The sequence below is a fragment of the Physcomitrium patens genome, chromosome 14, assembly GCF_059467195.1.
Source record: "Physcomitrium patens ecotype Gransden chromosome 14, ASM5946719v1, whole genome shotgun sequence".
Taxonomy (NCBI): domain Eukaryota; kingdom Viridiplantae; phylum Streptophyta; class Bryopsida; order Funariales; family Funariaceae; genus Physcomitrium; species Physcomitrium patens.
The window spans coordinates 9,244,340-9,266,771 of record NC_143423.1 but is presented as its reverse complement, the minus strand read 5'-3'; the positions used below and the strand labels follow the sequence as shown (position 1 = coordinate 9,266,771).

General features: G+C 36.1%; 3 protein-coding genes across 4 annotated transcripts; 1 reads left to right on the top strand and 2 right to left on the bottom strand.

Moving 5' to 3' along the window:
• Positions 1 to 8,360: 8,360 nt before the first annotated feature.
• LOC112291491 (photosynthetic NDH subunit of subcomplex B 3, chloroplastic) lies at positions 8,361 to 10,557 on the bottom strand. Its single transcript, XM_024538980.3, has 6 exons — positions 10,144 to 10,557; positions 9,708 to 9,809; positions 9,465 to 9,518; positions 9,152 to 9,214; positions 8,879 to 8,941; positions 8,361 to 8,670 (listed from the first exon to the last, which is right to left on the bottom strand). Exons 1-6 carry the CDS (start codon positions 10,363 to 10,365, stop codon positions 8,635 to 8,637), a joined length of 540 nt encoding a protein of 179 aa, XP_024394748.1. The 5' UTR covers positions 10,366 to 10,557; the 3' UTR covers positions 8,361 to 8,634.
• A 147-nt stretch (positions 10,558 to 10,704) lies between these two features.
• On the top strand, positions 10,705 to 14,704 carry LOC112291490 (protein phosphatase 2C 57). 2 transcript variants are annotated; one of them, XM_024538979.3, is made up of 11 exons: positions 10,705 to 11,674; positions 12,088 to 12,216; positions 12,434 to 12,542; positions 12,748 to 12,858; positions 12,979 to 13,058; positions 13,353 to 13,406; positions 13,501 to 13,623; positions 13,732 to 13,786; positions 13,934 to 13,966; positions 14,165 to 14,211; positions 14,434 to 14,704. In XM_024538979.3, exons 1-11 carry the CDS (start codon positions 11,127 to 11,129, stop codon positions 14,486 to 14,488), a joined length of 1,344 nt encoding a protein of 447 aa, XP_024394747.1. In that variant the 5' UTR covers positions 10,705 to 11,126; the 3' UTR covers positions 14,489 to 14,704. The 2 variants fall into 2 exon arrangements, with proteins under 2 accessions (XP_024394747.1, XP_024394745.1); XM_024538977.3 differs by having other exon boundaries at positions 12,979 to 13,151.
• Positions 14,705 to 15,558: 854 nt separating this feature from the next.
• On the bottom strand, positions 15,559 to 22,008 carry LOC112291487 (uncharacterized). The gene is made up of 17 exons (XM_024538965.3): positions 21,649 to 22,008; positions 20,660 to 20,758; positions 20,427 to 20,507; positions 20,071 to 20,296; positions 19,785 to 19,916; positions 19,445 to 19,547; positions 19,107 to 19,212; positions 18,916 to 19,002; positions 18,629 to 18,808; positions 18,394 to 18,491; positions 18,021 to 18,168; positions 17,472 to 17,633; positions 17,041 to 17,172; positions 16,774 to 16,896; positions 16,468 to 16,656; positions 16,085 to 16,174; positions 15,559 to 15,817 (listed from the first exon to the last, which is right to left on the bottom strand). Exons 1-17 carry the CDS (start codon positions 21,808 to 21,810, stop codon positions 15,764 to 15,766), a joined length of 2,172 nt encoding a protein of 723 aa, XP_024394733.1. The 5' UTR covers positions 21,811 to 22,008; the 3' UTR covers positions 15,559 to 15,763.
• Between the last annotated feature and the right edge of the window lie 424 nt (positions 22,009 to 22,432).

The following is a 22,432-nucleotide window of genomic DNA, read 5'->3' as shown; positions in this document are numbered from 1 at the left end:
TATAGAACTCTTAAAAATATTCATGTCATCTACTAGTTTCTCTTTACAACAAATATGAAGGACTTTCAATATCCACAAACCTTTGAATCGGCAACAAGAGTCCAATACATGTATTTCAAGAACCTTTGAAAATAGATATATCTGCATTTGACATTCTTGTGGTATTTAGTAATACGAATCTTAAGAGGTTTGTATTCTAATGGTAGATGTTTCAAAGATAATTTATACATATTTCCATCATGTTTTAGTACCAATTGAGATTATAGTTTGAATATAGCTCAACATTACTACAAATCAAGTAAAATTGATCCAAATAAAGGTTGCATCAATATTGTTGAGGACCTCAACTATATAGAAGATGACAAATTTGGTTGGTTAATACTTATGATTATCATTTATTTCATTAAAAAAAACTATTTATGCTTTTCTAAAATTAAAATTATATGTTGAGCCATTATTTCAAACAAAATATTAAATTCTTTGTTATATTTCTATAAGCTATATGGGCTGATTTTGTAAAAGCTATTTAAAAGAGAAAATAAATATAAAAATTTCTTATAAAATAATACTATTTTAACTTGGTTATATTATATGTCGTCTTATTTGAAAATATACCAAGTACATGGCTATAGAAGGTAACTTGTATTTGCAATAAAAAAAAGAATCTAACAATCTTAAATAATTCTAAACAAATCTTAATTAAAACTTAAAAATTCTATTCAAATCTTAAAAAATCTTAAAAGAATCATTAAAATATTCATAAAGATCATCAATGAAATCATAAAGAATATTAAAAGAAACTCTTAAAAAGAAAAAATTATAAAAATTATAAAAAAATCTTTAAATTTTTCTATTCAAATCCTAATAAAATTCAACCAAACTATAATAAAATCTTAATAAAACCTAATTAAATTCTAATCACTTCTAATTAAATCTTAATCAAATCCTATTGCAAATTTATATTCTTAATAATTTATAAATTAATCATTGATCTTGACTGGAATTTTATAAAAACTCTCAATTTCTTAATAGAAAAAAATATAAAAGATTTGAAGAAGATCCAATCTATCAAATGGGAGAAAAACTTTATAATCTACTTGAGTATTGGTATGAGCTCTCAATTGTACTCTAAAATTTGAATTTTTGTTATTTTCCTATTTTATGATTATTAAATATGTTAGATTAGGATTTATATAAGTGGAATTTAGTTTTATAGAATTTTTAGGATTACAATCCTTAATGGTATAAATCATAGCCTAATTCCTTGAATTAGATTAATTAAGACTAAAGTGATAAGAATTAAAAAATTAGAATAGTAACTTAGTTAGTTTAATAATTTAGAGGTTATTAGTCATTACTATAAGAGTTGACTAAAAGCCTATGAGTGCACCTATAATCATTTACATGATTTAGGAGTTGGAATTATAATTCTCTAAAAGATTTAGGAAAGTTAGCAATGATAATTTTGGATTTTCTTTGAAATTTGACAAATTTAAGCGGCATGGTGGTTCTTCTACTTAATGGGAGTCTTTTTAATGTAATGGTGGCACCAGATATACCTCATGGAGTGAAGAAAACAAGATTAGCAACCTCTCCTTCAAAATACAAGAGAAGCAATGAAATTCTCATTTTGAAGAATTTCACAAAAATTACCAAGATCCTTGTAAGTATAAACTTCCATAAAATTTATAATTGAGCATGGATTGAGGCATGTGAGTAGTCGATCTTAGCTTAAAAAGGTGTTTTGAACACAATAGTGAAGTTAGATTTACAAAAAAAAAATTCTTTCTTGACCACTTATAAGCGCCATCAGCCTTGGTAACGAGATTGGTTCTTGGATGAATGAAGGCCGTAGATCTAGATTAGGGATCTTAAAAATCAAGGGTGGAGATGTAGCCACCCTTCTACGAGCCTCCACTCAATTGTATAAGAGAGGCTTGGTTTTCCAAGCCCTCTCTCTCTCTCATCTTTTGGGTGAAAGGCGGAGCCATGCCGAAATTTGGCCAAAACCCTAATCTTAATTTTATTTAGATTTTAATTCTCATTGTGAACCTTGTGATTGTGTATGTATGGATTTTGCATTGTGAAGGATGGTCATTAAGTTTTAAAATATGTTTCATTGAGGTAGATATCTCCTCGGCCTTTCAAATACCTCAATGGTTTCAAGGGCCTCGGATTTTCAATCAGTCACTCAATTTCTATTTTTTCAATGTAAGATTTTGAATAGTTGTAGCTTTTGTTGTTAGATTTCCAACAAGATAAAACTTACTTGATTTGGAGTAAGAAGGAATTTTTGGTGAATTTTTTAGTTTGAGGGAGTCGACTGCCTTTGCAGTTTGAATCAATCGAGTTTGGAAAGGCATTTCTCAGTGCCTGGTGATTGGATTTATTTGAAATTTAGGGAGCATCAAGATTTATAATCTGAGCTCTGAAAGGCATAAGTTTTGGTGAATTTGAAGACAATCTAAATTTTTAGTGAATTTCTGAGTGAAGAGGGTTGGTCACCATGGCAGTTTGGATCACTCAACTTCAAAGGAGGAATTCTCACGATTGGATCATTAGAATGCAACGAAGATTGTTGGATCAAAAGTGCCTTTAATTCAGCCTTGCAACAAGCTAAGAATCATTCAAATTGAAGCCAATTAAAAATTTTTGCAAATTTTGGAGTAGAAGGGGGTCTCTGCCTTCAATCCTTAAGTGTTGTCAAGGTACCTTCACTTTCACCTCTCTCATTTTATTTTTACTATCGTCTTCACAGTGACTTGTAAGCTCCACATTTCACTTTTTGGCTAATAAATTTTAAGTTTAGCTTTTAACCTTTAATATTCTCACTTTAACTTTTAACTTTAATTTTTAACTTTTAACTTTTAAACTGAACTTTTAATTTTAACTTTTCACTTAACATTTAATCTTAACTTTTAATTTGAGTTTTTTTTACTTAATCTTTTAATTTTAACTTTTAACTTAACCTTTTATCTTAATTTTTAACTTTAACTTTTTTTTAACTTAACTTTTAACTTAGCTTTTAAATCGAACTTAAGTTTTTATTCTTATGGTCAATTAATAGTAATAACTTAATTAATTATTTTTATTGTGTTTGCAAAGTAAATTTCATTTAACATGTTAATTTAATGTTAGTAACCATTGTTTGGAAGGCCTAAAACTAATTGAATTTTTAATATAAAGATTTAAATTAGTCTAACAATTACACAATTGGAAGCTTTCCAATTCCACCTCTTGGACTTGTTGTGTGGCATAGGTTTCATCAAGTGGTGAAATTTGGCCTCACAATTAATCATTCTCTTTTTACAACCTTCATGTTAATCTCTCAATGCCAATATTTTTTTTGCTTCTAAAGTTTACACAACTATTAGAAACTAATCTTTATACTAATGTATCAAATTTCATCTTAATTCAACTAGTAGATTATTGGAAATTTTACAAAATTTCATTGGCTTTTTAAAATCTAATTTCCAAAATTCCAATTCACTTGAATTTTAATAACCTTCAATTTAACCATTCCATCAAGTTAAAACTTACAATACACATTGAATAAAATTAAAGTTACAAATTTAGAAATTCCTATCTATAGGTGTACTATAAATTTCACAAAATATTCTAAAATATTAACCTTTTTTATTTTATAAAAACTATTGTCACTTCAAAATAATCTTAACTTTGTAAAGTTCTTAGAAAGCTATTACAAACTTAAATTAGCCAAAATCAATGCTTTAAAAAATCCTAGAAAGAATACTTTCTAATTTTTCTTTTTAATTAATAAAAGAATCTCAATTTTTTTGTGAGGGCACAATTTTGTGCCTCAAGGTTTGATTTTGACTCAAGTTCATTACTAATCCTCCATAGATATCAACATCTAATTTTTCTAAATGAGTTTTGATAGAGGCTACTATTTATTTCTATCTTAAGATGCTTATGATACTAATTTTATTATTCTACTTTTTTTGTCTTTTTTATGGTCTTATAAATTAAATAAAAGCCCGTTTTGCAAAAGACTCTATTAGCACTTATTAATTTTACTATCTTGTTGACTATTATTTATATTTCTAAAATAATTTATTAATATATTTTAAAATAAGATTTTTTATAATATAATTTTTCTTCTTTCTTTTATCCATTAGTCATGTTACAATATAACAACGCAATCTAAAGTGGCTTAAATTGTTTATTACAAAACTTATAAAAATACATTTTTGGCATTATTAATCCAAAAGATGCCACCAAAGTCTTCTTATCTAAATGGGAGTTAGTCTCTCTTCAATCAAGTCAAGCAAACATCTTAGAATTTTATAGATATTTTCTAATATTAAGCCTATAATTTTTGGAAATTGGACATTAGATCTAGTGTAGTTACTTCCAAAATATCAAATCTTAAATGTAGAATAAAATTAGAATATTTTTACCACGTGTATGTAAGTTTTTTTAATTCAATCCTCTATTATTATTTCATAATATGTAAAATTATTTCTTACGATTGAATCTTTGATTATTTTTAATTGATACTTATTGAAAATCTTATCAAGCTACTATTCTACATTCAAATGGGCTTTATCAAGTTAAAACCTCTTCAAAAGGCTAATGTCATGACTTAATATTAATAAAAATATATCCACTTATTACATTCTTTTACTTTAAAATACTACTTGAGACATTTTTATATTTATTTTTTAATCTCATAGGAAAATATATATCAATATTACAATGTCTTTTTAAGATCCAACAAGAGGTCTGGTTGTATAAAATAGAATAGGATATTATTTAAGGGGCAATATTTTCATTTTGAGCAAATAATATTGAAATAAAAGAAAATAAATGTTTTATCGTAAAGCAATAGTGCTACTATCAATCATATGGTAAAACATTGAATATTCTTTTAGGCCTAGATTTTTTATATAATTAGAGAGATATTACATCAAATATTTATTCTTATAAAGAGGCTATCTTTATCTAGCTTATATGGTACAAAAGAATTATATTCAATACTTGGAGGAACAAAATTAGCTCTCATATTAACATTCATTATGTAAAATATTGATTCAAATAATCTAAATTAATTCTCTATCAATTTTTTGGTTGTCATCAAATCGAATACATTTGAGATTGGACTACCTTTTGTTTAAAAAATTAACATTCATTTCTTAGAATTGAGATCTTTAAAATCATTTTCTTAATAATGAGTAATTTTTGCAAAAATTCTTCTATCGAGATTCAAATATTCTTAAAAGATTTGGTCTTTATTAATGGATAGTTTTTTATGAACTATTTAGATCTAACTCAATAAGTTTGCCTTTGAAAATAAAATATGAAGTACACTCCACACTAGAAGCATAATTTAGCACGGCCTTTTTAAATATAGACAAACATATTAGAAATTTGTCACAATATAATTAATAAAGTACTTGTAAGAAGTGTCTATTCTCCTTAAGAGATAGAATAATTCTTGAATGATTAACCACATATTCAATTTTTGATATTGAGTAGTAATCAAATAAAATTTTAGAATACCTCAATGTAGGGTAATCATACATAAAAGCAAAGATAAACTTGCCTTGATAGTTTTTCAACATTTATAGTATTCTCAGTTGAGAATTTGAGTATAAGGAATTAAATAGTTTTTGTAACTTTTACACTCTACTAATACATTGGATATATTCCATTTATATATTAAAAAAGAAAAAAAATGAAATCACTCATGTTCGTGATTTCTAATGCCTTTATATTGATAAATTTTATTCTAAGCTAGGTAAACATGCCTTATTTTTTATTTGCAAGACCTTATTTATAAAATATTTTTTTAATAGGAGAGAATATTGTCATTACATTATTGATAGCTATATCTTTTAATTATTCTATTGTATTATCGATTCTAAATACTAATCTTAATTAAATTAAGATTTTGGCTCCTTCTATTCTCTTAATACCATTTATTTCATCCACTCATATAAGACTATACTATAGAGGAAGAAATAAAAGTTATAAAAAATTTACTTCAAAGTCTAATTTAACAACTAAAGTATATTAGCGATTATAAAAAATTATATTTATTTTTTTGATAAAATATTATTAATTTTATTATTAGTATTGATAATAATACTATTAATACAATTTTTATGATTATAATTAATAATAATTCATATTTATTGAATCAATGTCTAATATTGAAGTATTTTTTTTGAGATTTTATTTAAACAACTTATTTTTACTTTTTCATCAATTCAAATTTATTATAAATAAAAAATATTAATAATAAGATTTATAATTTTATTTTAATATATATGTTAAGTATACTATCAATTAGTGATGATCATTTGCTTTAATACAATGGATTTAAAATTAAAAGTAAAAAAAATAAAATAAAAATAAAAAAATACATTTGGTTTAAAATTAATATTGTTTAAAGAAGATAAGAAGTACAAAAGTAAACCTAATTAATAAAAATAAGACTAGATCTAGTTAGTAAAGACAAACATCATATCTGAGTTCAAGATTTAGCTTTAGGATTAGTAAGATCCTATGTTATAGGAGTAGACATCGACCTTGAATAGAGACCTTTAAAAATATGGACTATCCAAGGTAGAAAAAACTTTCTTGTATTTTAATTTTTTAATTTTTAATTTAAAAATAAAACTTAATACCAAGTATTCTTAGACCAAGACTAATTTGCTTCTTAGATGTTAAAATTTTTACTTAAAGATATTTTTAGTAAGCAGCCAATCAATCCTTTCCATTAATTGGTCTTAATTAACATAATTGTTTCAGATTTTGGAAATTGCTTCTAAGTCTTTTCTTTTATTTCTTCTTATTGCAATTATTTCTCTTCAATCAACACCTTATTTCTTTTATGTCGAAATCTCTTATTTTGCAATAAAGATGGTGTCTCTTATCTAAACTTATCCAATAAATTATTGTCCTAGATTTCTCACAATATTAGATTTGAATTAATATAGTTGAAAGATCCAAAAGTTAAGTTTAAGTTTTAGCGTTTGATATTTGATTATGAAGTTGAACATTGATTTGATATTTTGAAATTTTATAATTTTTAAAGTTAAAAAATGGTTACAAGTTTTTTTATATAATTTTTTTTTTTCTTTCAAATACTAAGAGAAATCCACTATTAGTTGAAGAAAGTTTTGGTAGCTACAATATATATATATATATATATATATATGTATATATAGGCTCATGCTATAAGCACACCTCAAATTACTATATGCACATCCATTGTGTCTATACACACCTAAGGCCTCTAATTGGCTAATGTAGATCCTTTTTCCAATCTCCTCCTATTCATTGTCCCAAGATGGGTACCAATCTCCTCTTGCTCCTTTTTCCTTGCCCCTATGCAAGTCCTTTTGCCTTGACAAGAAAAAAGGGGGAGATGAGACCAAGACTTGCAACATAACAAAGAAAAAATAGTCTACTTCAACAAATCAAAGGTCTTGGGCATGTATAGACACAATAGATGTGTGTAGCAATATGGGGTGTATTAGTAGACTAAGTCATATATATATATATATATATATATATATATATAATACACTCTTGTAAAAACACTCTTTATAAATACACTCTTGTAAGAAAGGTAATAAAGACATGTTGATTGAGTTATTAAGAACTTAAGTCATTATGTTAAAAAGTCATTGTACTTGTAAATTGGTAGATATGAAATAGATTTATTTACCTAATGGCATACCAGAACGTACATGTTGAAAGAATTACAGAAATGAATGCTAAATTCTTTGCTAAAACCCATCACAAATTGTGGGTTACAGGCATCTTCTCCCTTACAATCCTTACAGTAGCTCATGCAATTTCTGAAGTCATGAAGGCATCTGAAAGAGCTGAATGTTGCAGACGCCACATGCATCGATGCAAAGCTTCCAGTAGTATGAGGAGCATTTTGCGTGGATTGTGTCTGAACCTTGTCAACTTCCTCCACAATTTGGATATAGTGGTGCTGAAGACACAAAGATTTTTCACTACATTTGTTTGCATTCATTGCACGGAATATGAGGGTGACATGTGTCCTCAACTAAGCAAACTCTGAATGAATCTTCGCTGGTCACAACACTTGAGGATCCTGAAGGGTGAAACTCAGAACTGCAGCTTGCATGGCACTTCACGTCCACTGTCATTCAGGCAATACTATTCACACGTGTACAGACCAAAACCAAAGCCAGAAAAATTGAACGTGAATGAAATTTATTATGAATAGCCAACAGGATCAGTTGTGAATGAAACACACGAATCACAATTGGTTCTGACCAACAGCCTGTTTGCAAGTTCTGAGCATGGGAAAATGACAGAAAGGAAGGGTTCAGAACATACAAAAGGCATTCTGCTGCATATAATCAACTGTTTAAGATCAACCAATAAGGCTCGATGACACATATATGCACCTTCTTGAAGATCAATTGCATATATGTGCACCGTGAAACAGTGAGTGTCCTCATTTCCACACATTTTCGGGTTGCCCGAGTACAAGTTTCCTGGCATGAAGCAGATGTGACCTGCTGGATGGAATTACGCAATAAAAGAAATTGCTATTAAAGACCTATAATGCTACACAAGGATGAACCGGCATCACCTCTTGACGTCATCACCTCCTCTAGAAATTCACTTCTTCTTCTGGGGAAGTCTTTGCACGACAACCTGCATAATATCCCAAGACATACCAGTAACAAATATTAAGCAATGATTTGTATCCTTAAATGGTCTGTGCTAGTCAGGGTATTAGTTCGGTACGGAAAGAGCCAGCCGCTGGATTGTTTTTCACTCAATCGCACCGTCTCACAGAATGTAAGAAATATCCAACCATTTATGAACAAGGCATGAAGAGTAGTTAGATAAAGTTCCTCACCTTTCCACTATTAGACTTGTCACCTACAATTGTTTGGCAAGACAATCTCCAGCTCTCGGGTTTCTGTACACGAGGAAAGACAAGTAGAATATTAGTACGATGCTGCATACAGTGAACAGAAAATGAATGGAATTGCAGCAGACATGGCAACCAAGTACCAACACGTTGCTTGCAATCGTGAATTGAGTTAAATGTTCATTCTGTTTTCAAGTAGAATTGCCTTTCATAATAGTTCCGAAGGAGACGATTGTGATAGGAAGAGAGAAGCTAAACCTTCTTCAGGTATTTGTACTCTGTATCAGTGCGCTCGTTCAACAGCTCTTTCCCCTCCAAAATCTGCCGCCAAAGTTGAAAATCCTCCGAATTAGCATTTCTAATACTGCAGTGAAACAACTAATGATTCCTCGTCCTTTTCACAATATGTACTCTCTTCTTCTCAGTTGTCTCAATTTTGGATGTTTAATATCTTCACAACAATGCAAAACATTAGAATCTCCATGTAAGCAGCGTGCAACTTGCAAATACAGTAGTGCTTCACTTTGAACACCGAGTTCCAGGCATGAAGATATGCCAAGGGATAACTAACCTCTACAACACAAGTACCACAGCTGCCACCACCCCCGCAGTTCATCACTTTGCCCTGTTTCTCATGCCGTCCCCACACGGCCATTTGGTAAGAAGTTTCCTTTCAAATCAATGCCGGCTTACTCTTACGCCATAACTGACGAGAGTATTCTCAAAAACACACGCTAAAAGCTGGTCTGTCCAACTTACCAACCCTCGTCCCCAATGAAATTTTAAAAACAAGGTTAAGAATTACACATCGTACATAAAGGCCATAGAGCTCCAACTTGTTTTCGAGTATGATGTTCCTCAGCAATTTCTCACCACTCCCAACTGAAGTTGTAGTTACCTCACCGCCTGCCTCCGGCTACACACCCACAGATGCAGTATCGAATTGGTAACAGTATCGAAAAAAATCTCAAACTCTCTTACTAAAACCCCACACAGTCGGTCATTGCTGGAGATACACTCTGAACAATGTCTTTCGGTTCGATGTGATCAATTAAGAATCTCCCACCATCAGGGCAAAGATACGAAGTAGAGTCACTTGACCACGGACAAATATCAGAGAACGCGAAGGTGCAGTGAACTGGCACCTAACGCTTACATCTAGAACAATCAATGAAAATTTCAAATTAAAAACATATTGCAGATATGGAACTATTTATAATTCAACATTGCTCAGAAAGTTTTAATCCCACCCCAACAATTTCGAGGTCGATGGTGGGCGGCGCGAGATCCACAGCCGAAGGAGACGACGATACATTGCTTTCTTCAATAGAGCAACGGAGCTTGAAGGAATTGGACAATTGCCGAGGAACACATACAGCAGTTGCAATCCTGCCACCCTCTCTAAGTTTTCCTCCAGCAACAGTGGGCGCAACGATTAAGCAGGAAGCGCGCGAATGCAATAGCGTGTCCATGAGGGCCCAGTCACCCTGTGTGCAGCACAAGCCTAATCCCTTGATAAAAACACGAGGATTTTCTACGACCCAGTTCTCAAGACCAAGCAGAACGATGCAGCGGAAGTGGGCTTGGATGCTTCCTGTCAGCACGTCAGCCAGAAACACATACGGAGGAGGGGAAGAGAGAACCGGGATAGTACAAGCCACGACATCGCATGAACTTAGTGGTTGTCGGGTATGCTTGCCATTTTATGGCTCGCAAACATCGATACCCTGATGAGTGAGAACCGTAGATCTCCAGCTTCTTTAGAGCTGCTGATTTGTGGCGTGGCTTCTTGCGCCTTTCTGTACTTTGGCGTGTGCAATGGCTTCCTTTAGTGTGTGGTTGTTTCGCAGGAGTTCGGATCCACCGTAGATCTGTGGGTGCTTCGTGCTTAAGAGCCTACGTTTGCGCAGATGCAGGGTTTAATGTTACATCAACAGCAAAATGTAAAAAGTTTAAACTGTTGGGCTTTTATCTTTTCCCGTCCTGGATTGAGATAAGCCTCTCCTCTCTCGAAGCGCACATGCGGTTGGAGGAACAAAGTGACCCTATGTTGTCGTTTGGATTCTGGAGTGTGGTGACGAATTCATCACCAGAATCCATTGATGAAGTTCGACTGTGCTGGAGCTGTACAACAGCCTATGCAGGCAGTACTGCTACTCTTGGGATATTCGTCGACAATGAAGATAGTCATTTCTTGTTGCAAATTTAGTTGCAAAGTAGAGCTTCCGCGTTGATGTTTGGTTGTGTGGCCAAATTCATGGAATTACGACAAGGGAGTTATTGCAACAGGGGAATGAGAAGCCTGAGTTTGGGAGCGGGGAGTGTTGTTGCGCAGACAGAAATGGCGACGGTGATGGATTTTGCGCGACCGGGTTCTCACTTGCTGCGACATGAATGCCTTTCTTCCTCTCATGCCACTTCCTGCTCGTCATGTGTATTTCATCGTCTCTCCTGCACTGCCGGTTGTTTGCCGAACAGCGTCACCGTGGCCGGCCCTTCCTCATCATGGACTTCTTTGGCTACTCAACTCGTTGTTGTACCCATTGGACCTGCCCTAAAGAGCAAGATGTCACAAGCGGGCCGTGCAAGGGCGGCTTCTGGATCTGTTCAGCAGGAGGAAATCGCGTCTGTGGGCACCATGACTGTGGGCCAATGCGCTGTGCAAGGTCTTCGCGAGGAGATGGAAGACGAAATTGCGGTGGTGGTAGATGGTCCCAACGGATTCTCGTATGCTGCAATATTCGATGGCCACGCAGGAGTCTTTTCAGCTAAATTTTTGAGGTGAGTTTTACCAATTGATAGCTTAGTTACATGCTTTGGTTACTGACTGTTTCATATTATACAGAGAGATTAGACCATTATGTGAAATTGGAACTAGATACCAAAAGCCAGTGTTGCTTGTCCCTGAGTTCAGATTAACCTAACTTATTTGAAGTCTCGTCTAATTCTTCCATTTCAGACTGCCTCTTGTCCAGTAAAGCTACGTTTGTATTGAAGGATATGGAGCTGATTGTCCGTTTATAATTTTTTGAATTCGCCTTTTAAAGTTTTCACCAAAGATTCCCCCCTCTACCCCAACAGTAATTGAGAATTTCGTGATCAACTCGTGGAAAGAGCACATTTCAGTAGGAATGCGGAAGTCTTAGTTGGATCGATCATGTATCAATTTTAACGACCTAAAATTGTCCTTGTAGAGATGAACTTTATAAAGAGTGCTTAAAAGCTCTGAAAGGGGGTGGTTTACTAAAGTCAGACGATCTGCACGAGGCTGAAGAAGCTATATCTCGAGCGTTTCTACAAACAGACAAGCGGCTCATATCACGGTTCGTGCTGAATCCCTTGTTATGGCATAGCATAATATCAAATCATTTGAAAGTTGGCAGGGTGGATGAGTATTAGCGGGCATTATGAAATCGTAGGTCATGTCAAGAGCAGGCATGATGGATGGAAGAAGAAGTGGATTTCTCTGGACAACTGGTCCTCACCGTCACTGCATCATGTGTGGCTTAATCTAATATTTGGAAATTTGTCCTGAGACAGGTTAGAAAAAAGCAAGAAGATTGAGGAGGCAGAGTCTGGATCCACAGCCACAGTTTTGTTTGTTCGCTCCAATCGTTTTGTGGTTGCCCACGTGGGTGACTCACGTGCGGTGCGTTTCAAGTTATGTACTGGTTTTTATTTTTAGTACGTTTGATAGGTCTATTGTGACCACCTCTGATTAGCTTTACTCAGAGGCAGCGCCTGTAATTCTCCTAGGAAGCACCCCATGGGTATTTCAGTGGATCTCGTCTCTGAAATAGGCGCGTGAAGATGGGTAAAAATGTAAACAGGTACCTGCATGTTTATGGCTGCAGGTCTTAAGCAGGAATGGCATAGCTCAGAATCTTACATCAGATCATCGACCGTTTGGGCGAGACAAGAAGTCTTTTTTGGAGATTAAGAGAATCCAAGAAGCAGGAGGGTGGGTGCGTATATTGGAATCATGTTGCTTGCTCCCTTGTTTCGTAAAGGCTTATTTTGACATTTAGAAAGCAAGTAATCTTTATCTTTGACTCAAATTTAAAGGCTAAATTCTGCATGTGCAGGTAAGTCATGGTCGAGTTTGCGGGACGCTTTCCGTGTCACGTGCGTTTGGCGACATTCCTTTTAAAACTCAGAAGCAAAAGTATGTCAATCTTAAGCAACAACCTTGTCCATGTGTCCTTAGGGAAGGATCCCTTCCAGATGGACATTTTCATGTTCAAGAGATCTTAATAAGGTCAAGCATTCTGTAATTATTGTGATCAGTGCTCTAATTTTCTGAGCAAACTTTATTCCTAGATTTGTTCCACTTGAATTTTCCACTGTACTCAAAAAGTTACACCTGGATGTTACAGATTCATATCGTTGTGCTTGAAAGGTTTCCTCGTTTTTGGTTGTGCTGAAGCATATATTTTATATTTGAGTTGTATTGTGACAGGATGTTGGATAGTGGAGTTGCCGAGAAACGCTGGACTCAGAGTTTCGCTAATGGGTGAGTGCATTAAGTTGGGTTTGTATAAATTTCCCCCAGGATCTATTAAGGGTGGGCATAAAGTGAATACTTATATGCTGATCTACGTGGACAGGAGGACGAAAAATATCAGTGGTGAGTGGCTGATTGCTAAACCAGATACAAGTTCTATGCTGGTGCAAGAGGAGGTCGATTTCATAATATTGGGCTCGGATGGCCTTTGGGATTCTCTAAACAGGTACAGAGAGTGCTTTTAAGATCGTAAGCAAAAATGATGATGTTTTACTTCTTGTACAGAGTTGGAGCTTCCAGAACTGATTCTGATCAAGTTGTATTGCGTGAGCAGTGCTGAAGCCGTAAATTTCGTAAGAAAGGGCTTGAGAGAGCATGGCGATGTGCAGGTAAAGAAAATCTAATGCTTTATTCGAGCTTTTGGTGGTGGAGGTTATCTTTCATGAGGTGTTCATCATCTCCATGATAGTGCACGTTTATTCATATATGATGTTAGGTTTACCGTCGACTAAGACAGTTTTCTTTCCTTGACGCAGCGCGCATCAGAAGAAATCGCACAGGAAGCTCTGGTCAGCTGCTAACTCTGCCACTTTTACCTTTATGTTCAACCTTCATCCTGCCGCCTCTTTGTGTCCAATTTGCATGTGTTCACACTCTCTAAAAGACAAGAGAACTAGAAAGGTTTTAATTTCAGCTAATAGAAGTGGAGCAGATCGTATGACATGCTCGTCTGAGATGTTCAATTTACTCTCTGGACTGTGTCACAGAATCGAGGCGGACAAGATAATGTCAGTGTGATCATTGTGGATCTCGGGTATACATACTCACTTCCTTCAACTGTTTGAGCTACTTTGTTGCTGAATTAGAGTTTGTTAACCGTTGTGTACCAATGCGGAATGTTAGCCAACTGCTTGGGCTTATCCAACTTGCATGCACTATAATGAGCAGAATATGACTTAACAGGTTCTGTGATACAGAAGTTGTTTGAAATTACAGAGATTCATCAGTGAATTGATGGCATGTGTGCTATTTGCAGGCGATCAAAGGTAGATCCTGTAAGTGTGGAAGCGCCAAGCTGGAAGTTCTGGTGACAAATTGTGTTATTGTAATAAATAGTGTTACTGGGGTTTTCTAAATTTACGATGTTATCTTAATTGGGAGGGCATCTCCCTTTCCCATAACTTTTCTGCTTGATAAGGTGAGCTTAGAATCACATTTTCAAATCTATTGCTTGAGCGGCACATATTCGCTTGTAAATCTACCATTCATTTAACTAGCAAAATATGAAAGAGATAATTTTTTGCTGATATGTGCGTCTTGACAAAGGATGCTAATTCTAGTTTGATTATTTGGTTTCCAACGAGTGCACCTCCTGAACTACAAGCGCCTTTCTGGAAGGTAGGTGATTTGTAGATTTAAATTAAGTAGTAAAATTCAACAACGTAGTATACACGATGTGCAGTTGTAAATGCCTTTCCATTTCAAGCCAAGTTGTAAATTTTCAATCGACCAATGGTTGTTCACAGCATCTACTAAGGGCATGATTAGAGACTCTTTGTTCTCATTAATTGTGTAATAGGATGGAATCTTCGAAAACTTGAAGTTGTGTTCAGCAAAATTTTAGTTCGTGAATGATGAGCGTAGAACGACTGAAGGAAGAATAAAGAGCAGTTCAAGCAAGAACTTTTAAAATGAATGTGTCATATTAAAGGAAACAGATTACAACTGTCCATGTTCCTCTTTGTTAGTCAATAATGAATATAATTTATGAATTGTACTTAGTAGACAACGTTAATATTTGTATTTCCCAACTTACATTCTATATATGAGTAAATTAATTGGTCTGACATGAAATGCACAAAATTGCTTTTCCCAATTTAATCAATATTATACAATATTGCTTATCTTCATCAAAAAAAAGTAATCATTTGATCACCTTGACATAATGAGGTTGAAAAATCTTTGGTTTTAACAGTTAAATCTGTAAAATCATCTAAGATACTTTTTCAATTAATCAGATGTGTACAACACAAATCCACACGTCTACAATGGTTTTTTCATAGTGTCTAATCTCATATATTTCATTGCAAATAAGTCGATCAAGGTTTTTGGCAAAATAACAGGGTCAAATCAACACATTTAGCAGTGAACTCATCATAAGTATCAGTGTCCATCATCACAATACGTGAAAATACTTGTATGTAAAAGCATGAAATGTTGCAGAGATTCACACTCTACATCGAAGCCTCAGGAAAAGATTTGCTTCATGTTTACATAACTAACGGCACAAAAGATACACTGATTGTATGAAAAAGTGATGGAACATATTACATAAGCTTTACAGGGCCATTACAGGGTGCCTGGATTCAGTAACGAGCACCCGTCTTGCGCTGATGGACAGCAGTCAACGTTTGCGCATCCTGCACACCACCAAGGAAGACCATCAACTCAGGCACACTCTGGCGAGGAGACCTTGAATCAAATTCTAATTTCATACAGCTTATTGGATAATCAATATAGATGAGGTCGTTTCTTGTCCTTTTTAAAAACTTATAACGGGTTCGATCTAACACCAAGAGCTAGCTGAATGTATCCGTTCACCATTTAATAGATAGTCTTAGAAAGACTCTTGGGCGCTCGTTATTCTTAAAAGTGGTCAGGTAAGCCAATAGTAGAGGAAGATGTACCTCGAGTTTGCCGGAATCAACAGTGGCATAGAGTACCCAATGGTCTCCGGTCTCAATACGGCTTTTCACCGTACACTCTAACCATGCAATCTGGAACCATAGAAAAAGAGATTCATTGCACTTATGAGAATATAACTCTGCTAAAGCAAATGGTTGGAACCGTTCCTCTTTTTCATTAACACCATGATACAAAAACCTAGTAATATTGGTCAGACAGGGACACTACTTCTATAATTTGTTAATGAAAGAAATTTTAGTAATTGATTAATATTCACAATGTGACAGAAACGAGAATCTTAGACCTTTGCATCAAGTTATTCGCAATTGGTATCATCAAATAGCAATCAATTACAATTTTTTTTTACTACTTTACAGAACTTTACCGCATCAGAGAGATAGTACAAGCCACTTTCGGCCTGTTTAGTTGTCAATCCATCCAGACGGTTTTCGCCAGGTTTGAACGGTTTCAACAGCTGCTTGCTTACGGGCCCACTCTTTCCTTGTCCTAGTACACTGATAGCAAACTTGCTACCTGTAAGTATTAAACCCTCAACAGCGCGGTCCTTGGCAACCTGAGGAAACAACAATGTTGTATTTCTTGAGTGTAAAACTTATTTCTTCAGTGAACTGCCGCTAAAAATCCCTAAATATAAAAGCACAACAGAGGGGCGGATGCACTTCAGACTTACAGCAATGGTGATCCCAGGTGGGACGAAGCTGGCCTGGCTTACCCAGGAGGCCAGCATAGCGCTCTCTGCATCTCCAACCTTTGCAGTAAGCACACAAAGGGAGCCAACGACTCTACCCACTGCCTGCAAACATCAACTATTCAACGTCAATGCTTTAAAACCTATGGATTTCTTAAAACTTTTCACGAGATTCTCAGGTTCTAGATCCTGTTAAGTTAATGAACTCATTTGTTAAAAAGTTAGTTACTTTTGAAAAATGGATATTACCTGTTCGACATTGGACGCAACTACATACTGAGGGCCACCAGTAGCTCGCTTCTGCTTCAGGATGGTCTTCTTGACACTTTGCGCCAGATCTGTGCCACTCTCCTCACAAGTCTGTAGCGTTGCCTCGGTTGGCTGCAGTGTCAATACACCCGAAACCATGATAGTAAGACCTCAAATTTCAACTTCACAACTTTCGGGTAAGAAATAAATTAGAGGACTTACGAAAGGAGATGCAACAACAAACCCAGATTTCAATTTTTCTAAATTATTTCAGATGGTGCAGGAACTGGTAGTGAATTTCTGGCGATTGCTCTTATAAGGTGGATCAATGGAAATCGCTTCACCAACTGAACATGCTGACCCAGCTCAAATGTATCCAATGAAATCGATTTTTAATAATATTTATTTCGCCCCAAATTGTGATAACTTACTTTGAACTTGCACCGGATTGCAGGAAAGGCAAATTGAAAACCGCCATCTTTGAGGAATTGCTCAATTTCATCAATTGCTTCGCCACTCCACCCGAAAGAGCCAAACACGCCACAAGGCTTGGATCTTGCATCGGTATCTTTGAGGATTACGCCCAACGCGTCCTGATGAATAGGAATCGAGTTGCAATCAACTGTAAGTAAAGTCCAAGGATCTAGATGTAAATAGATCAGACTACACGAATCAAGCCAAAGATCGCATAAAACACCTCTAAAACCTGTGACAGTGACTATGTTATCTTAAGTAAATAGTAGAATAAATTCTTGGGTTGAAACTTGAAATATCAACTTCTTAGCAGTGTTCTAATAATAAGCAGTTAATAAAAAATAGAAAATAAAAAGTGGGCCTTCAGATCATGTCATAGAAATCGCTAATTTAAACTACAAATACCAATTTAGAGCACTCCTATTTAAGTAGGTATGAACTGTAGCATCGTCAAGTTTGCCTCGAGAGCAAGAAGACCCTTGAGTTCAGTCTCGAATCAAATTTACCTTTACAGGAGTAGGCATGTGACCACCAAGTGTAGGACTGCCGATTACAAAGCCACTGCATGACTTGATTATGGATGCAAGCTCCTCACCAGTGCAGATCTCCGCATTCACACTCTCGATTCCAACTCCGACTTTGGTTATACCACGGCTTCATACAAAGAAAAAAAATATAGAATTCTGGTCATTCCTTGTAGCACAAAACCATTCATCTCTAATATTAATATCCGCAACCAAAGACGAAACTTTCCACAATTAGCTCTGTATTATGCAACTGACAGACAGCACGATTGGTGAGTCCCTAAAGAAATAACAGGTTGTTCATAACGTATTGAAAGCTTCCTCGAGTTCCAAACACGATCAACTAAAATCTAACCTGATAGCCTGAGCAAGAGCAGCCGTATTTCCATATGCAGAAGCATAGATAACAGCAATAGTGGCCTCTTCCACCTCTTTTAGCTTCTTCTCAGTCCACTGCATCCGCAGATTTGCAAAATAAATGATAAAGCGAGTAGTTTAAGGACCCGTGGATACACATCCGTGACATTCAACAGGTGTAAGAAAATGGTAAAGAAAAAACAATAATTTAAAATTCAATACGTAGGACTTACCACCCTATATTCACGAACAAGTTCAGTAAGCGAGGACCGCACTACTGGCCCATGGAGAGGGCACAACGCCGCACAAACCAAATCCTTCCCTTGAGCACTTCCTGATGACAAAAGCGCTGTTGTGCCGATGGGTAGTTTAAGAGCAGATAACACACTAGATATCACGTATTGCAGGTCAGCCTGAAGGTACAGAATGCTTAGTCAGAGTGATTTGTAAAGTTTAGGAGGATCATTCACTGGAGATATTCTAGATGTTCAGAAATAAGTGAGGCACTGTAGATCCTAACCTTCAAAACACCAAGACCTTGTCTCCCACTGTAGCTGGGAACTGAAAACTGTGCCACGATTGGAAGCTTCTCAAGAGCAGCTCGAGCCTGCGATTCAATTAGCGTGTTAGATAAGAGCTGGAGGACACTTGATGAACAATCACGGCTACAGAAGATTATCAAGTATGACGGAAAACATAGGCATGACAAACCTGCTTTGGAACAGGCGAGAGCATGCACTCGAAGAAAAACCGCCAGTCTTCCACGTATTCCTCCCATCCTTCAACATCAAAGCCACTTTCACGGCATGTATGCGCACTAACACAAGTAAAGCAATTGCAAGCCAATGTCAGCCAACCTTGCTCCATACAATGTAAGTGTAAGCATGTATTCTAGTACACGATGTAGTTGAAATTAGACCTGTAAAATACATCCACATTACGATATGCATAATACGTGCCAACAATTTGCAATCAGATTCAAGGGTGTCGATCCCCGTGTAACTTTTAGGTGAACACAGGACTGAAATGAATAAGAAGAAGATGGAAACCTGAAGAGCTTGTTGGTGAAGAGAAGTTGATTAGCAGGATCATAAACACACAAGCTATCAGGCCACCTTGGTGTGGGCGTCAGATGGAACTGCAGCTTGTGTCCTGCACACACAGTACAATATTAGTTTGGCTCTATCTCAAATATTTTAAACCTAATATAATAGGTAAAGCTGTCACGATCAAAGACCTGTACCTTACGAGGTTGGTCATCAGAACTATCTCAAGATTCTAAACAGAGTGCGAAGACATAGGAACTGCTACGATCAAATAATTTGTGTAAGCAACCGCTTTTTTAAATGTTTCAAGCTTGGCGACCTGTGTACAAGAGGGCATTCTCACCTCCTCCAAGGTCAAGGCATTCGTCACCCTTCACAATATTGATTCGATAAGATTTTTCCAATATTTCAGGTGAGAGGGCACCCTTTAACTGTTGTGCAGCCGGGTTGGAACAGTAAATTTCAATTGGCCTTGCTGCGAGGCAGATCAATAAAACGTTCCAAGTATAATATAAGTTTCCTAATTCAGCATGATTTTTGGAAACAGCACGGGAATGCACATACGTAGGAAAGGTAAGGACCTCCAATACAACAAGATATGTTTAGTAAAAAGGTTTAGATGCAAGTACCGCCTTCGGGCAAGGCCTCCGCCAAAGCTGTCGCGCTCACTATACGCTTTGGGCTGATATGCCCTATGATCAAGTATCTTATGTCTTTGAGATCGATCGTGGACTTGAGGGAACTTATGAAGCCCTCGGTAAAAGACTGATCAGGAACATCAATCAGAGCTGTTTGGGATCCACCCTTAATGATGTAAGAATTATCAGTTGTACCACGTTTAAGTCCATATTCAATCTGCGTCAACCAACCCCAGAGGAAGTTAACATACTTGGTCCACGATCAAAAGATCTATGTTAAAATGCTCAGCCACATGCATCATATTTTTTGGGACACACGTAAAGAATGGTAGGTCATCCAAATAAACCTCAAACTTCAAACGCTCCAAGCTGCAACATCGTAAAATAATCGTATCATCGGTAATCTTTTGCACCCTAACATCTGCCTCCTGCAAGCTCACCAAGTTCCACACCGTGTAAATAACATCCATAATTAACTCGAAAACTCCTGTCATTCAGAAACCGACATTACTGCGAAATTGCGAACAAGTCATCGCTAATGCCGCAAGCTAAACAAAAACCTCTCTAAGTTAACACGCACCTGTTTAGGAGGGGCGGGAGCTGATTCAGGAGCGGCTGACGTCGAGACGGCACTTGCAACAATACTGGATTGACCATATCTTCTTTTCGCATCATGAGCCTGTTTGTTCAAAACCCAAACGAGCAAAAAAAGCGGTGAACAACTGATAGGACCTAAATTAACGAGTGTCTGATACATGCGTCAACCTAACATAAAGTTGGTTATAAATAAAACCAAAAGTGTTGCTGCGCTTAGCCCATCAGCGACTGGACATGGGAATGTGGGGACAAATTGCTTCGGCTACTTTGAAAAAATTAAAAGAGGGTTCCTTTACATAAATCTATATTTAGATATTTTACAGCGTGAGCACGATGAATAGGATCACGATTTTACGATTGGGATATACATGCTAAATGTAGACACAAAAACTAATGACAGCCGAAAGAAAAATGACAGATCTTAGTCTCTCAAGTGAAGGTTACATGTTTAGCCATAGACAAATATCCTCAAGGTTCATACGCCCGAGTTTCCCGTTATTGCAAATAGTTAAGTAACTGGAGATTAGTGCAACTCCTGCAGGCTCTGCAGACACCCACGAAGTTGACTTCACAATGTTGAGAAACCTTCTCAAGTTAAGATAAATTTCCGCATCGCACGGACAGTCTCCTCAATAATCTTGGGTTTATATACCTCATAAGTACCACCAATTTGTAATCCAATGAACCTCAAATAGATTCGTGAAACAGGAGCATTTTGAATCCCTCAATCGAGGCGTTCCATAGATACAGCTATACGAAGACGTGGTCCGGTGCACTAACTTTAACCGAATGACTGCAGCCATAGCGGACTCGGAATTACTACACCCAAAAATTCTGTTCAAATTTCTGCGCTCTTGAGCCCCAATCCAGCGCAATTGCCAATTCACGCCCAAAGTCCATCCTCTCCACAAGCACCCCAGATTATCAAAACCAGAATTAAATGGCACAGATTATGGAGCTGAAAAGGATTACCTGAACGGGACGAACTACAAGAGATAAACCAGTCAATGGACTATGATGCTTCCGCAATCTCGACACCCCTCCTACATCGGAATATCCCTTGCGCTGCAGAGCCACAGGAGCTGTAACCAAAAACTTCTGCGTGCAACAACCTTGCACCAACATCGTCTCCATCGCCAACTCTACAATGTTCTGTTGCGACAATCTCACAAAACAATGTAATCACCTAACCACCCATGAACCCCTGCTGGACGCAATTCCGAGTATGACAACGCACAGAGTAGAGTCCGGAATCGCCAACTGGAGCTCAATTGGCGGAGAGCAAAGCAACGGGTGAAGCAGAAGAAGGATAAATGGACAAGATATCATTGCACATTCACAAGTAAGCTTTGATGGAGCCACACTGGACGAAAGTTATAGGCTCTTGAGAAAGCCGAATAACTTTCGCATCCTTCACAGGTGAACTTAGTGTCATTCTGAAGCTTTCCGGGAAACTATTGGTCAAAAATCCGTGAACTATTTGATGGCTGTGGCAAGGGACGATCTTGTGGTTGGAAAATGAAAAGCAAATGGCAAGTGGCGAGTATCCAGACCTCAAAACCTCATCCATCCCCTACGACTTCATTTTGCAATAGTGGGTTCACGCATTCACTCTTCCCTTCTACTGAAATCTATGTTTCCTGAAGACTTATCATTTATCTCGTCCAGTGCAGTGCGTGCTTCATTTTGAAGATTTGTATTTGCAATTTCAAAATCGGTTACCCTCAGGAAATCACTTAGCACCGCGCTCTCCCTG